General features: G+C 41.7%; 1 protein-coding gene across 1 annotated transcript in view; it reads left to right on the forward strand.

Moving 5' to 3' along the window:
• The window catches only part of KLHL14 (kelch like family member 14), a gene marked incomplete at its 3' end in the record, with an annotated part of 97,577 nt that overhangs the window by 27,111 nt on the left and 52,334 nt on the right, over positions 1 to 18,132 (forward strand). The window contains exon 3 of the mRNA XM_080821929.1: positions 2,411 to 2,532. Coding sequence (XP_080678055.1) covers positions 2,411 to 2,532 — 122 coding nt within the window. The remainder of the gene's footprint in view (positions 1 to 2,410; positions 2,533 to 18,132) is intronic.

Below are 18,132 nucleotides of genomic sequence, written 5' to 3' on the forward strand. Positions count from 1 at the left end.
GTGAAGGTTGTTTCCGTTTGCCAACTGTTTAGTGGCTTAGGTATCGGTAGTCTCCGGCCAGTTCTTAGAGGACAGATGGCAGAGAGTGGCTATTTGGGCAGAGGAAACAAAGACTCTAGATCCTGTCCTCATCTCCAGAGATGGTCCATCTCATTTGCTGTTGAAAATCACCCATGTGGATTTGTCCCGGGAAGCTGGCCTTATCAATTAATGAAACAACCTTACCAGCATCATTAAGTCATTCGTTCTTCTCCATCTGTCATTCATGAAACACATTTTAAAAGCAGTACCTTTATTTAAATGTCAGAACAGAGATTGAATTAGATTGCTTTGGTCCCACTATCATTGCCCTGAGTCCTTTCCTCTCCCGTCTAACCATAGGTATTGGCCTGGCCTGTCTGCCGCCACCGCAGTCTGGCAGTAGGTAGAGGTGTCATGGCAAGACAGCCACATAATGGCACCTTCTATTTGAACAGGGTACCCAGTAGCAGCGGCCTGAAAAAGAGTACTTGCTCTCATCTTGACTTGTCTTAGACTCGCCGAGTGGTTGATTATTTGGACTAAAAGGACAACAATAAAATAGTCCTCTATTAGTCCTGTAACCGTGCATTTAGGAAATTACAAAGAACATCAATGATGTATGTTCTCATTTCAAATTAATAGAAAGCTACTTACAACACTGAGTTTCCATCACCCCTCTTAGCAAACCACCCCAATCACCAAAATCCTCAAAGTATGGAGCTCTCTGCCATTGGATTCCGGTTTTGTTTCACAACCACTGATCTGTAAGGCATATGGGTACAGTTCCAAAGTACCCTAAATTCAAAGAAACAAGGGGGCTTTTTGTGCATGACAAAATTAATATTGCAAACTGATATTACATTAGGCATCCTTCTGGAAGTCCAGCTCCCCCTATCCATGATTCCCTGATAGGAGTTTCTCCAGAAGGCATTTTTTCTACTGAGGCATAGACAATGCATTCACTAGCACCAGAGTTTCATTAAAGGAATTCTCCTGTTCCCTTACTTCACATGGAAATGTCATTAACTGTATTAAGTTAACTCTCCGAATGTTAGGTTCTTAACCAACAAACAGTGCTTCTCCACAAGGGCATACTTTGCCAAGCGTCCTGGAATCCGAACGACGGGCTGAATATGTCCTAACAGATTCAGAGCCCCCACGGTGGGTCGCGATCATATTTAAGAGGGACCTTTTTGTATTTATTGACTTTTTTCCTTCCCGTCATGGTCGTTCCGTTTCTTCCACCACCACCTTCAGCCTTTCAGGTAAATGAAAAGTTCAATTATATGTAAAGCGACCGTTAAATCAGCAGGCCCCTCGTGGGGGTCTGGGCCTCCCGTCCCCGCTCCAATCGCAAGTGTGCTCAATCCATTAGCCTTCCCGAGGATCGCACATCCATCAGGTCGAGTGTGCCGGCCAGGGTGCATCTTACAGCTTTTACTGCATATGAGACGTTGCAGGCCTGTTCTCAGGAGCTGCCAGGCAGACTGGGAATCACAGTCACGGTTAATAGCAGCGAATTGCCAGCTCTTGATGGGTGGGTAGTCACTCCTTTCAGTGGTTGCCCCCTGGGGGAGAAGGTAGAAAAACAGAGGGAGGGAATTAGAGTGACTTTGCACAGTTGAGCAGGTTCATGCCGCTGGATCAGTGGCAAGCATTGGCAGGGCTCCACTCTGGGGAGGCTCAAAACAACCTCACAGTCTCATTTTTACCAATTGGTGCTGCTGTGTCGCCAGTGGTGCCCAGGGATGGGGTGGGGGGGGGGGGCTGGTGCTGGGGCAGGAAAGGGAGGGGGCGCTGGGAAGGAGATGAAGGCAGAAGTCTCAGCTAAATTAAACAAACAAAAAGTCTCCCTGATACTGGTTAACCTACCCCAGTTAGCCCTGTGCGAACTAATTGTACCAAACTGGTATTCGAAGTTCCCTGGGTGATTAAAGAGTTGGCTCACAAACTCTCTGCATAACCTTAATTTTTTCAAGGTTCTTTGAGTGGAGAATGGCTTATAATAATGATTTTGACTAATACGATTTTTGACATGCAACTTTAATGCTTAACCTTAGTACAACTCCAGAGCATTTCATGTGTACTCAGCTGTAAAGAGTGATGATTTAAAGGGATAATATAAGAAAAAGGTCGTTCTAGAATGAACCTCTAACAAATTGCATAAAGGGAGCTTATTATTCCATGAGTATGGGGATATGCTGCTCTTCTGATCATTTTTCTGCTTGGTTCAAAAAAATTGTTGAGACATGAATGGGAGAAGAAACAGGAAAAAATGAAATAGAAATCTGCAAGCAAGGAACATTCTTTTGATGGTTATGATTTCGTCGCCACTAAAAAGGCTCTACAATAATGTGGTTATTCATCTCCTCTTTTGTTTTGGGTGAAGAATTCGCTCTAACAAGAAAATGCTGTTACTGGTCGGAGGCTTGCCTCCCGGGCCGGACCGGCTCCCCAGCAACTTGGTTCAGTACTACGATGATGAAAAGAAGACATGGAAAATACTCACAAGTGAGTGGCCTTCTCTCTTTATTTACCCACTTATTTATTTCCGCTTAGAGCTGTCTCAGTGAATTTGAAAACATGGCTAATCAAATTAGACATTTTATTGATTTGTTACCCTTTGGAGGTCTGTTTATGTATCACAGGGGATTTGGAGTAAAAGACTAAATTAACATTGCAGAGGTGGCCCATTTGGTAGACGAATGGGCCTAAATGAAACTGGCCTCAAAGCCCTGCGAGAGTTTGTGTCTCTGTGACACAGAGGGGGTGGTCACAGAGATGTTCCGAAAGAAATGCCTCCGTTCTTTTTTTTGCTTATCGAAAAGTGGAAGGTTGGTTAATAGCCCCAGTAAATTTTCTCACATCATAAGGGGTGTTTCATTCATTGTCTTTGTAACTAACATTCATGTTGCCTTTTAGACATTTTCTGCTCATTTGCCTGTAGTCTGTGAGACTGGGTCTTAGAGAAACCCGGCCCTCGATAGAGCGGTAGCAACAGCCACACAGTGTGGATGGACAGACATCCACGGCCTGTCCCAGCTGTACTCCACTGTGCTTGCGAACTTCCACCCAATGGTCTCTTCCGCCCCTCCTGAAAGGGTGATTGTGTTTTACAGCAAACCTCTTGCCTTGGGCACTGAGATTTGGAACTTATTGTTACATCGGTTATGATTCCCAATCTGACTCAGTCATGGAATCAAAAATCATCATTTCTTGAGTGCAGCAGGCTGTGTGCTCCGGTCCCCTCGTGGGCACAGTGGCTGCACTGGTCAATAAAACTAAATTTTAACTGTCAAAATTGCCCAGAGCTGTATAGATAAAATAATAAATGAGTAATTTTGATCCATAAATCAAAGCCATACATTTAAAACCGACAAAAGAGAAAGTTAGATTTTCTTATGGCATGTGTCTTTTAAGCGGTTATATGTTTTATCAGATTTTTAAAAAATCATTTCCTTTCCTCGTACTAAAAGCCCTTTAAAATAATAGGAATAGGACAACAGTTTGCCCATATGAGCAGAAGAGACGCAAAGACATGTGAGGTGGTGCTTTAAATAATGCATTTCGGAGCTGGCTTACCCCGGTGAGACCACCAGTAGCATTGTCCAAGATCTGCGACGAGGAAGCTCCCCAGACACCCATACACTACGGAAGAAGTGGGGGGATAGTAGCGGGAAGCTTAAGGAGAAGGAGGGAAGAAAAATAAGTTACAGATCCTTAAAATGGTTTTCACTCTCTTTTTTGACAAAAGGACCATTCATAGAGATTAGAACATCTGAATGAATGACCAAGCTGTATTTTCAAAGTAAAACCAAAGAATCGATTATCTGACACTGATCACTAGAGAAAGCCTACATAGAATAAGACACGGATGCTAGGAGGAGGAGAGAAGAAAAAGGAAAGACAAAGATTCCCAAAGAGAGAGGACAGAGACATAGAAGCAAAAGAAGTGATAGGCATTCACAAACCCATCTGCTTTCCCACATACACCAGGCGAGGCCCAGTTTCCTGCTGGTTTGAAGCCCTTCATTAAAGGCAAAAGGGTTAATTAAAACATCATGAATAATACCCTAAGAAAAGTCTTAGGTTCATTTGAAAGCTTGTTCAGGGACAGAGTGATCATTTGGTCTCCAAATGCGGACACTTCAGAGCATGACATGGGGACCTCTTGATTATGCTGGGACAATAGGGATAGATGGGAACGTAGGGTCACCCTGCTCAAATTTTTCACCTTAACTTAGAAGGATGTGGTAAGAAGGCATAAACTTGAAACAGTCAGACCCGAGTTCAAACCCGTGTCTTTGACCTTGATCCAGACATGTCAGTTTCCCAAGTCATGGCTTCTTCATTTTGTAAGCACCATTGGAGTATTTTTCTAAATAAAATTGTGTTTATAAGTCATCTAGCACATAGCGTGAGCTCAACCAACTGCAGGTGTCATGGCCGTTATTATCACATCACCACCACTCTGAGGACAAGGACTGTGTGGACCTTTACACCCTAGAGGTGTCAGTCAACTCAAGCTCTCCATGCAGAGGGGAGACCAATTACAGGGGCAACAGATACAGCACTCTGACCCGAGGTCCCGGAGCCAGGAACCTAGTTTCCATAGTTTTCCTACGTTGCATGTGGTAATCTACAGACTCAGAAGGAGAGATAAATGACGGTCAGTTGACTCCATTCACCGGGTTTGAAATGGAAGAAAATAAAGACATGGATGTATAGAAAAGTTCTTATAATGGGAGAATACTCAAAGATCTCGAACCTCTTTTCTATAGTCAGGCATGCTTACAGCTTTGAAATAAATGTCTACCCCACTTACACTCTTGATTTCCCTGAGACTTGTACTTTAAAAAATAGAGTTTATTACCTGCTGGGCTGTGACTACATGGCCCCAAGTGAAGGCATATTTTCCAGGTTTGTTGGAGAAAGATAGACGGTTTATCTGGATGATTTCTGCTGTGGTGTGTATTTTTTAATTAAGGCATCTTATTTGGCTAATAAATAGGACAGGTCATGGACAGATTTCCATGCTATTCAGGCCATCTAACAATAAAGGAAGAAATGTTTCTCACTGAAATAGAAAAAAAAAAAAATCCAAATTCTCCGTAAATCCAGCGAAGCATTAGGGATTGCAGAGCTTCCCACTGTCATTCTTTTGCCCCTGAAGGACCGCTAAACTTACTGCCAGGGAGATGTGGATGACAGTTAATGCTAGCAGACAGGGCCAGGCTTGGGGTCTGCTTATTGATTAAATAAATGGCTATCCCCATACGAACTGACAAATTAACTAGCAAAAACCTAAAACCCGAGGTCAGCTAGAGCCTCTGACTCTTAGAATCCTTTGCCCATGTGGCTTGAACACACATGTCTCAGCTGGTCTCATAAACATGCTCCTTCGAGAAAGATGGCATTCCACAGGCAGGAGCACAGAAACCCAGTCATGGGAACCACATGGCTTACACGAATCGGTTAACAAAGAGGAATGCAAAGGAAAGGCCGTCGTTACTCTCTTCGGATCTTACCCTGTTATGTGATATTTTAGAATCACAGTTTAAGGGGCACACAAATAATAATACATTGAATGGAGAAGGGTGAGTAGAAGGGAGAAAGTGGACCGACAGGACATAAAAGAAAACAAAATCCAACCGCCAGCCAGTCAGCGGTCTGGTCTACCCAAACAGCAAAGGGAACAATTACTCTCCCTGAAAAGACTGTATTGGTAACATACTGACCCAGATTGCATTTTTATCTGCCTCTTCGGAAAAATCATTTAACATAACATTATATAATTAATGTTGAGAATAGTGACGGAGCTCCGTGGTCTCTCGCAGAAAAAGTATTGGGAAATAGCACGTAAAAATGACTGTAAAGTCCTTTTGTCGGTGTAAAATGTTAAGTAGTAACAGTAAGATTGGCATTGTTTTTCTCTCGACTGTTAATAATAGAAGGGAAGTTGGGATGTACTTTCGTTCATTTTTATTTTTCAGTACTGCTTCCCCTGCATTTCTCACTCCTGCACGCAGTCTCCCGTTTCATTCTTAACTTATTAGAAAGCAGTACAGGAGACATGAATACTAAAATGGCCAGTGTAAAAAACATGCCTCCTGCACTTTGCAGGCCCTAAATCCTTGGTGCAGAGATCAAATGAAACAATTCCCGTGACTGCTTTAGACATTTTTATAACACATCAAAGTTTTTATGAAGTCCACGTGTAGAAGTCCTTTATGTTCCCCCACCACCACCACACCAAGAGACAGCGCTGAGGAGCCACCTACTTCCCTCGTGCTCGCCATTGGCCGAGTCCTTCACTGGTGGGGAGAGGCGTTTCCTGGGGACGGACTTCCTTCCACCTGCATTTCAGATGAGACATTCTGCTTGTTAGCGGCTTGTTACTACTTCCCGTGAGTGATGAGGGGGTGAAGGACTTCAAAACAAAGATCTGTCCCTCCACGTGCCCATGACAACTCCCTTGGAATAACGTCAGGATGAAAATTAGAAGAACTGACTTAGAAAGGCATCTTCCTTCTTCTGGCCACCTTCATTCCCTTTGCCAGAGGTAGGGGGAAATGCCTTCTTCCCTCTCTTCCTTTCAGTTGATTTGTGGCTCTGTTCTCTTCCTGTTAGTGCAGTTGGGGGCCGTGTATTTTTCAGCGGCGGGACAGAAAGGAAACCACTGTGTGGAGATGTCCTGGGCCGACTCCTCTGATCCCTGGAGGACATTGAATTTGTTCCCATCCACACAGGAGGCTTCCGGGGTCTGGGTGTCAATGATTTCTTTTAGGAGAGTCACAAAGATCAGAAGCTGGTGGACTCTTCTTCTTCTTCTTCCTCTTTTTTTTTTTTTTTTTAAGAGTGGGGAGTGGTTGAGGGCAAGAGAGATTGAGAATCCCAAGCAGGCTCCAAGCCCAGTGTATAGCCCTGCCAAGGCCCCTAGATCATTACCTGAGCTGAGATTAAGAATCAGTTGCTCAAACCAGGTGCCCCTTCATTCTTTTTTTAAAATATACTTTCTGGAAACGCCTGGGTGGCTCAGTCAGTTTAAGCATCTGCTTTTGGTTATGGTCGTGATCCCGGGGTCCTGGGATCGAGTCCGGCATCAGGCTCCCTGCTCCATGGGGAGCCTGCTTCTCCTTCTGTCTGCTGCTCCCCCTGCTTATGCATGTGCTCTCTCTGTCTCTCTCTCTGACAAATAAATAAAATCTTTAAAACAAACAAAATAAAATATACTTTTCTTAAATGTTAAAGGAATAGTGCCAAGAAAGCAAATCCTATAGAAGACAGTGAAACTCAGTTCCGAAAGATAAACACAGGTTTGATCATACCCGATACCTAATAAGTGCTGATTATTTAGGAATTAATAAGCCTGCACACTGATCCTTTCACCTGGACTTCTTTCCTTGGCCCCTCTGTTTCTTAACTTCAGTTTATTTCTTTGAGGATATATGTTGGAGGGAAAGTCAAGTTAGTCAAAAGCTAATAATTATTTCTTTTGATTATTTATTTAGAAAGAAATAAAAAGGAAATCAATTGAGGGTTTTATAGCTGTGGGTTTCCTTTATTTATATTATCTTTAGACCTAAACGCCACAAATTAATTTTATTTAATTTCGTTTCTAGACGGGGATGCAGATTCCATACATAGTGCATTTCTCATTGCAGGGGAACCTCAGAAAGCAATTAGGTGCTTCCAGAATGACTCTGAAACTGCCTGGGAAGAATTTAGACTTATTTACAGACTTCATTCCTTCATGTAACAAGCAATTACTGAATACCCACCCAGTGCTGGGTGTGGGAGGGTAGAATGCGGATAAGATCATTTCCCCTCTGAGGAACCTAAGGAAGCAATTACAGTATGGAGTGTTAAGGAATAGAGCTCAGGGTGCTTGGGGGAGGCAGAGAAATAAGACCCCAAATATGAAAGGTTAGGGAAACTTTCCTCAAAGTGACCTTCTGTAAAGTTGAAAAAATGGATAGGAAGTATCAAGGCAAAGAAGCGGATGAAAATGTATTTAGGTAAGAGGGTCTAGTGCTGGGAATGCCAGCAAGACAAGAGTTGGTGCCTTCTAGAAACTGAAATGAATTTGTGTATCTGTAGGAGAGTCTGAGGCTGGGAAAGTAGGTGGTGTGGCTGGAGGAGTCAGCAAGAACCATATTATATGGGACTATTTCATGGAATTGTTAAGATCGGTTGAAGACGTAAGAGCTGAGTTGGGCGCCGGGGTGGCTCAGTCGGTTAAATATATGACTCTTGATTTTGAATCAGGTCATGTTCTCAGGGTCTTGATCTCAGGACTGTGAGATCAAGCCCCATGTCAAGCCCCACACTGGGCTCTGCTGGGTGTGGAGTCTGCTTAAGATTTTCTTTCTCCCTCTCCCTCTGCCCCTCCCCTCTCCAAAAAAAAAAGAAAAAGAAAGAAAGAACTGAAAGAACTGAGAGGTGTTAGTGAAAACATAGTGATCTAAAAACTTTATACAATAGCAGGACAGCTGTCCTTTCTTAGCCTGGAACTTTTTATTTCTGTTCACGGAGTGATTGTTTCCATGACTTTGGACAAAGAAGAAGGAGAGAGAATTGTGTTTGGACTTTTTAAATATGTTAGCATCTAATTTTACCTTCAATGAGCTCAATTCTAATTTGAGATACATGGCTGCACATTGCTATATATCTTGAATTATTTGCTACTGTGTATTCATGCACCAGTGCATTAGTGGATTTTTCATAGATTTTTTAAAAAAATATGTGTGGTGGTCACTTCCAAAATACTGTATTTCAAGGAAGTTGGGTGCCTGGAAAAACTAGTTGGCTTTCTTTCTGGTTTATACGTCCCTTGAATATAGAAGTTGCTTTTTCTCCAGACAACAGCATGTGTACAAATAATTCTGAGGCTTTCTTTACATACAAGCTGTGGTACTTGCTACTGAGTCTAGTACACAGGGGTAGTCAGTCATATTTGCTACTTAAATGTGCTCTGTGTCATTCCTAGGCAAATGCAGACTAAGTCTGGCCAAGCCAATGAATGTGAATACTAGGAGATTAGATGATCTCTTTGCCCAGCCCTCTCATTTTACACGTTAATTTCATTTATTCAATAAATGTAATTGATATCTTCTGGGTAGCAGCCATTGTTCTCACTACAGAGAAAACAAGGCCGACTCATAGCAAATATTATCATGCCTTCACCAATGTTTGAGCTGGGGGGAGTACCAACATTAATAAATAATCCCAGACAGCAATATATAATAACAAAATGTGATAGTTCTATGAAGGAAGAGCAGAAAGGTGTAAAAGGTATGTATGTAAGATCTCATAACAGAGAGACCCGATCTAGTGTAGCCTTCTTGGAGGATGCCATCCAAAAGGTATTTGAGCTGAGAACTGAAGGATGAGACAGTTAGCCAAGTAAAGATGTGAAAAGAAGATTGTTTCAGTTAGTTAATAATGAGTACAAAGACCCTGTGGAGAGAAGACGTGTGGCTGCAATCAAAGGGCTGGGATTCTGAAGAAAGAGAGGACACGGGATGGAAGACATTCGCAGAAACCAGACCATGTAGGCTCTTCTATGGCAGGTTCACAAATTTGGCTTTTACTTTAAGTGACTGAAAGAAGGTGTCATACCCAGAGCCACACGATGATTTAGTGGCAGGATGAGGAAGAGAACACTGGTCTCTGTATTTCCATCAAGCAGTGCTGCCTCATGGACCACACCAATCTGTCTCACCAGCAAGTGCCATTAGTCAAGAATCCAAGCAGATGAATGGGTTGTAATCTGTGCTGACCCATTTCACTCATGAAAATCTAAATGGATCCAATATACTTGTCATAGTACCACATTCAGAGAATAAAACTAGTATAGGTTAGTTGAATGAATATCCTAATCCTAGAGATTAAGAATATTATCTTGGTTTATGGACTAAACTGCAAGTTATGATATGTAAGTGATAAAATTTGCATTTAATATTATTGACTAGCCATAACTTAATGCAAATTTCTTGACATTTTAAACTTTGAGGCAGTGTCAAAAATGGAACAACAAAACCCACCCCCTATACACACACACACACACACACACACACACACACACACACAGCCTCATCTTTCAGGATGGGGAGATCTAAATTGAAATTCACCCCCAGGCACTGGCTCACTGAGACCTTGGTATGCTTTTTTCACTCTGAGCATTCTCACCTGCAAAGCAAATGTAATTCTACCCACCTCTTAGAGTTATTATGAGAATTAAATCAAATAATACCCATAAGGTTGTGTAGGCTCAGTATCGGGAAGATAGTTGTTCCTTAAAAAATTTTTATTCTACTTTAGTCTATTTTGCATATAACCAGAAGAAAGCAAAAGATTAAATCTTGCCTTCTGCTCTTATCATCAGGAGTTTGGGAAAGAAGACACACCTTTGATTCGGAATGAAATTTCTGTCTATTTCTAGCATGAAGCCATGTGTATCAGTCAGGTTGGGCTAGATTATGCTGTGGAAAGAAACAACTCCAAAAATTTCAGGGTCTTAAGCCAAAAAAAAAATTTATTTCTCGTTCATGCTACATGTCCAACGCAAGTTGGCAGAGAACACCTGTTCTTCAGAGGCGGGTAGGGATCCAAGCATGTGGGGCTGCCTCTTAATACGGATCTCTACCATCAACACAATGGGGGGAGCATATGCTGTTGGTGTCTTGCGCTAGCACTTAAAAGTGACATTTAGCATTTATGCTTGGTCGCAAGACCACACCCCATTTTAAGGGGACAGGGAAGCGCAATCTTCCCCGGGTTCAGGAAGAAGAGAATCAAAGTATCTGGTGAGCAGCGCAGTGTGCCTACTATAATCTGCCCTCCTGGACATTAAATATTCCATGTACTCTCCTGGCCATGCTCAAAGTACCCTTGCTCATCCACACAAGGGAGAGCACCGCAAATCATCAAGTTCAGTGATGATCTCTGAGTGATGGACAGTCATTCCAGTATAGGGCTCATTTGTTCTTGATCTTGATCTGGAAACAAACTAAACAATCAAATTACCTAGTTTCCTCCCACATCTTGCAGAGTGATGGATTAGGGACAGGATGAGCACGAGAAGCATTTTCATCTGGAAAGAGCATAACACTTTAGCAGGCCCACCAAACAGACATGCTGAAGGGTGCCTATCCAAGGTTGTGTTCCTTCATCTGGGCCCTCCCTGGTTCTGATCATTGTCCTTTGTTCTCCGCGGCCCCTGGCTCTGCCTTATGGGAGACTTTTTCCATTATCTTCTGTGGACATATCTGAAGAAAACTTGAGACTATGCTCTTCCTGGGGGCAGAAGAGTTTTTTGTTTTGTTTTTTTTTTTTAATTTTTATTTATTTGATAGAGATCACAGTAGGCAGAGAGGCAAGCGGAGAGAGAGGGGGAAGCAGGCTCCCCGCTGAGCAGAGAGCCTGATGCGGGGCTTGATCCCAGGACCCCGGAATCATGACCTGAGCCGAAGGCAGAGGCTTTAACCCACTGAGCCACCCAGGCGCCCCCAGAAGAGTTTTTAAGTACCTTTCATGTGTGTAGATATTTAAGTCTCTAGTTTTCATAGCCTGTTTTAATCCAGACTGGGGGTCTTTTGGCAGTTAACTCCCTAGAAAGCGTAGCTCTCTTCTCATGTTATATCCACTCCATGGCCACTGACCACATCCACAGTTCTTTTCCGATATACTTCTTAGATTGCTTTTTCCTTCTTTTTTTTTTTAAATTTCCCTTTCTCTCTCTCTCTCTCTCTCTCTCTCTCTCTCGCACACACACACACACCTTTTTACTCTTTTCCTGAGTTAGAAGATTTACTGGGTATCTCACCGTTTGTTGAAACTTTCCTCCAAGATACTCTAATGTGGTAAAATTACTGTGAAAGCCATATCTTTAATTTTGTCTTTGTCAGCTGAGTTGTAATTAAGCTATTTTGCTTAAAATGCACCTCATTTTGTGTATGATGTACAAAACTGAAATCTTTTAGCAGGTGAGATTCAAAAAAATTACTTATTCCAGTACTGCATGTCCTGGATTTCTGGACTCCCATTTCCTTTCACTTCTGCTTATAAATGGGCCAACTTTGTTTGTGAGATCATCTCTTTTTCTGTAGCTCTTGCTGGATGCTACCAACAGCAACCAAGGCACATTGTCAACATTCTGTCTTCCAGCCTTGGAGTGGAAGATTATTAAAGAAGTGATCTGCTGACTAAGAGCAAGTAGCCTTTACCAAGTGGTGTTCCATGCCATAACACGCATTTCCATCCTTCCACCCTCGGGTCTCAGCTCTCTTGTCATCAGCCACTGTGGGCCTTCTTGATACCAAAGCCTATTATCAGTCAGATTAGGGGAGGCTAGGCTAAGGGGTCATAACAGCAATCCCCCAATTTTTTTTTTAAGATTTTACTTATTTATTTGTCAGAGATACTGAAAGAAAGAGAGAGGGAGCACAAGCAAGGGGGAGCAGCAGGCAGAGGGAAAGCAGACTCCCCACAGAGCAGGGAGAATGCGGGACTCTCTGCCACCATGACCTGAGCCTAAGGCAGATGCTTAACCCACTGAGCCACCCAGATGTCCCAACAATCCCAAATCTTACTGGCTTATTTCTCTTCATGTCACCTGTCTACAGTAGGTTGGCTGGGATCTCTGTTCGAGTTCTTCTTAGACCAATCCTCGGGTTCATGACAGTTCCACGACTTGACTTGTCACTCTTGCCGTGGCAAGGGAGAGGACAGTTTTGCTTGGACTCTTTAAGCTCCTACTCTGAATTTAGCACATTTTATTGGCAAAATAAATCACCTAGTCACACCTAACTTCAAAGTGGGCGGGAAAGTGCAATCCTCCCAAGCTCTCAGAAGGATTATCAAAATATTTCTTTAAGAGCATTAATGATTACAACCCACGCACCCTTAAGTTGAACGAATAATTCGGTGCACCCTTCTTATCACATGCCAAATATCCTCGCTCCTCCTATGAACAGTCATGAGTTAGAACACATAGCTCACTTCTCTGTGCATCTCTCTCTGTTCCTGTCTCGGTGTGACCTCATCGGCAGGAGCGATATTGATCCGCAGAAGACTGGATGCCTCTATATTAGAGGAAATGTTTAAGAATACATTCCAAATATTATAATGCATTGGGGGTGGAATTTTAAAAATTTTACCTCTCCTCAAATAGTTTAATTATCTCTGACTTTATGTGATTTTCACTGTTTCTACTGCTTATTATATATACATAAACTACTACACATCTACAATGTAGATATGCAAACATGTATATAGACAAAAATTGCATCGATACACATAATTCCCATAGAACAAAATGGTTTTTTTCATTTAAGGAGAACTCATTAAAAGAAAAATTGAAATGACTTTCAAAATTACAACCAAAAAATGGAAAGATAATTGGGGTGAGTGATTATTGTATGCTAATATCTCCATCAAAATAAAGGAGTAATTAAGGCAAAGTGCAAATAAGCAAACTCTTCCTTTTCAGATCCCTGAGATCACTTTGCACTGAGTTCGGAAGTAAATCTGCATTTCATGACTTTCCGGCCAGTTAGAAACTGGTGTTACATATCATACACAAGACGACCTCCCGGACTGGGGAACGATCACTCTGATCACACCTTTGTATTTATTAATTATACTGTTTTTGATGGTACCTTTCGTGGAAGGTACCCTAAGAGCCTGGCCACGTTCGGCTGGCTTCAACAATGGTTTTGTTGAAAGGGGAGTGCTGAGCAGACACTTTTCTTACCTCTGTGTCTGGATGCCAAGGCAAACTATTGCTCCTTCTGGCGTGTGCTAATTATTCATCCTACCGGCATGCCTTGTTTGGTCATTAAGTCTTAATTTCTTTAAAAAAAAATTAAGCTTGAACTCCAGCTATTTAGCTAGAACAATAATCATTGTGAGTTTCAAAGACCAAAATCTTCCCACATTTTTCTGTCGAGAACCGCAAAGTGCTTTCAGAAAACCCTACTGCTAAGGCAATGATGTATCGCTTTCTCTTTCATTATATGTTTTTAATCAGAGCATGACTTCACACTAGACAAAGCGATGCTTTATGCATGGTCTCACTTGTTTTTGCTAAAATCTTTTGACATGATTAATTTTACTTTAATGCTTTTGTCTTGTTGTAATGGTAAGGATGATGGGTATAAACCAAGCAAAAATACATGCTTTTCTATTATAATGCCTCTGAGCATTAAAAATATCTTAGATGAAAAGGGAAAAAAAAATCACAGGAGACTGGTCCGACTGGAATTAAATTTCTTGCTACCTGAACACAGAGTACAGGAGATTAAAAAAAAATGATTCAGTCATTGTTTTTAGTTTTATTTTTGGTATTTTTTATAGCAATTTATTCATCTGTATGATTGGATCTGAAGAGGAGGAAAGAGATTGTGGCTCACAGATTTTTTTATCTCATTTGTCGCCTTGTAGCATTTACTTCCCTCTCAGTATTAAGGGACCAAAATATTAACCAATTTTATACGAAGTGTGCTTCAACCTGATGAGGGGAAAGCTCGCCATCCTTTCCCATGGTGAAGCCCTGGGTAGAGGTGCATTTTCAGCTATACTAATTTTTGGTCTAAAAGAATTAATACAGTATCCTTTGTCCAAATCACAGAAAAGCAGTGATGTAAATGATTTTATGAAGAAAACAGTAGGCTCTTCAGCAAGTGGGACTTGCCTTATGAGCAGCTGTCCAAGAATAAATTCTACCATAGTCACTTTTTCTTTTTTCTTTAATAAATGATGGAATTATTTATTCATATTACAAGACTATAACACTTTTCCTTTTTCCTACACAACCTGTCCGCTTGTTCTACTTGCCTCCCAAATAAATCTTATCAATGATAAAAATATCATCCAGCATTGTCCAATAGAATTTTATGCGATGATGGAAATGTTCTTTCAAACATCAAAGCCCAATTCAGCAGCCACTAGCCACATGTGGCTATTAAGCACTGGAAATGTGGCTACAGCAGAGAAGCTGAGTTTCGGGTTTTACTTAATTTTAGTAAATTTCCACTTACAGTCACCTCCCGTGGTAAGTGGTTTCTGTATCAACAGCACAGCTCCAGGTGACAGAAAGCTCTGTGATGCTCGCATTTACTCTGGAGAGCTGTCTGCCACCCAGCTTAGATGGTCAAACCTATTGCCCTCCATACCAGGAAAAAAATAGGTAGCCCTATGAAATAACTAGATTCAAAGAACAGGCAATGAACCACATGCAAGCCCTCTTATAGGTACTGAGTTTCACCTTTTAATGTCTCATTCTCTTCTTCCACAAGTCCCCACTTTCTCATCTAGATTACTGGTGTATTCATTTCTTGGAGCTGCCGTAACAAAATACCAAAAACTAGATGACTTAAAACAACAAAATGTGTCATCTCTCGTTGCTGGAGATTGGAAGTCTGAAATCAAAGTGTCCCCTGAGCCACAGGCCCTTCCCAAGACAGGAGGGGAGAATGCTTCTTCTCTTCTTCCTGGCTTCTGACGGCTCCTGGCAATGTTCAAGATTCCTTGGTTTGTAGCCTCACCCCGCCCCCCGTCTCTGCCTTGTCTTCGCAGAGACTCCCTCCCTGTGACACTCTCCTTAGTCCAAATCTTTCTCTCCTTTCTCTTATAAAAACATCTCTCATTGGATAATCCACTCTGACCTCCTCTTAACTTGATTACATTTGCAAAGACCCTACTTCCAAAGAAGTTTATGTTCTCAGGTCCTGGGGGTTAGGACTTAAACCTATGTTTTTGGAAGACGTAGTTGACCTGACTACCCCTAGCAAATGACACAGATAAGGAAAAAGCACAACACAAGAAAGAGACACTTACTATGTGGAAGGCACAGGGTCTAGTCACTTCACTAGCATTTATTCGTTTAATTCTTACAGCACCACTAGGGTATTAGGCACTCTGATTATTTCTGCTTGAGATGAAGAAATGGAAACACAGAGATATCGAGTCATTTACTCAGGGTCCCACAGATGGTAAATGGCAGAGCCAAAATGTGTACCCAGGTAGACCTCCAGAATGTGCCCTCCTGTGTTTCTTATTACTGGAGTAATCACAGAGTGTGTATTATAAAGAGTTAAAGGCAAAGCAAGGCTGGGCAGGCCATTTCAGCACTCTTTGTGGAATAAAATGGAATATTGTCTGTACAAATTGAATATATTAATATCATAAATATACATATTTGTTGAACTTTCTGCTATTCCCTTTGTTACTAATTAAAGATCAAAGGAAGAATATTATATTGAGTTATTCTTGGGGAAAATCATTCTAGAATGAGGTGAACTTCCATCCTAGGGGACTTACAACTCCTGCCACTGCTCTCTTGTCTAGCTCTCCCCTGGAAGAAGTCCTAATTGTAGGATCTGTGTGCCAAGACGTGATTTGCTAAAGAGGGAAAAGCTGCGCATGTCCACTTCCTTGTTTGTCTGTTTCATCTTGTACTAATGACGCGGGTGGCCTCCTTTGTCTGAAGCATGTTGGTAAATCTTAGATCTCCATTTCCTGTCCAGTCATAAATTTGTTTGAGGTGTTTCATCACTAAGTTTACCAAGTACCAGTAGCTGCTCTTGTGTGCACATAAACATTTCCTAGGATTAAATTACTTCTTCCACGTTAGAGCTTTCATTTAAAAAAAAAAATGATAAAGCTTCCTTTTTTGTCTTTATTCTTGTCAAAAACCCAAGTCCTTTTTTCCCCCGACCTGAGTGGTAATCAAAAGACCTAGGTGCTGATGAATTAAGAATTGTAATGGTTATGTGCTTTCAATGTTATTAAATTTGCAAGGTCTGATATCTTACATTGTGTTTGTCACAAATACATGTAAATGGGTTTCTAGATCTAGTCCAGAAAATAACCCAGGATGGTTCTCCTTTTTCGTGGACGTGTATCTCTGATGTGCAGTTCCTATGCTAATCTCCACACCAGGGTTTCATCACCATCTGGTCTCCGCCCTGAAATGAAAATCTTAGTAGATGTGAGTCGAGGATGAAACCAAAAGGGAGCACTACCAAGAGCTTTCACTACACAGAATAACCCTTCTTGACCTTTGGAAAACTGTGAAGTTTCCCGTACTGTTTTCAAAAAGAAAACAGAAGCATGAAATACGTATCTTTTTAAGAAGCAACTTTTGTTCTATTATCTAAGTTTAGTCACTTACAAATATGAGAGCCAATGCCTGATTGTACCATGATCTGAGGAAAGCAAAAGATAAGGGTTCCATTCCCTCTACAGCTCCACTGGCTCTATATGGAGGGAATGCTTTTTCCAAGCCAGGGGCTGTGCCCTACAGCTTCATATAGGCATCTGTCACTGTTGGTAACGCAAGCCCACTGAAAGAGAGGATGGAACGGTATGAATCCATTAACACTGCTGGAAAATACCAGGACACTGATTCTGCTGAAAGCTGGTTAGTGGTATCATCTTGTGCATGTTGCTTCCTTTAGAAGAACTGATGGGCGCTGGGAGGGCATAAAGCAGTACCTTCTGAGGTCGTTTGAATTTCACTTGTTTGCAATGTATGTCACTTGACAGAATGCAGACACATGAATATAACACATTTCCCAGAATACAGAATATCTACCACAACTTTTCCTTTTGAGAAAAAAATATGCTAGTAGTAGCTGTCTATCCAGGGGTCAATGAAGTTTTTCTGGTCTCTGTCACCACTACTCAACTCTGCCACTGTAGCATCAAAGTAGCCATAGGTGACACAGAAACGAATATGCCTGGCTCTGTTCCAGGAAAGCTTTATTTATAAAATAGGTGGAGAGCTGGATTTGACCTACAACCTGTAGTTTGCTGACCTTCGCTCTCTAGTCTAAGGACATAACTATTTTATTCATAAATCATACTTCTTGGTAGTGAAACAATACTTAGGGTCTCATAACTAACATTTTTTAGACTAAGCCCTTTACCTGCATTAGCTCATTCAATCTTCACAACAATCCCATGGCACAAGATCCACTATCACTCCCATTTTATAGGGGAGGAACCAAGGCATTAAGAGGTAAAATAGGGGTACCTGGATGGCTCAGTCAGTTGGGCGTCTGCCCTCAGCTCAGGTCATGATCTTGGGGTCCTGGGATCAGTTGA

This window comes from Martes martes (genome assembly GCF_963455335.1).
Source record: "Martes martes genome assembly, chromosome: 13".
In the NCBI taxonomy this organism is placed as follows: Eukaryota; Metazoa; Chordata; class Mammalia; order Carnivora; family Mustelidae; genus Martes; species Martes martes.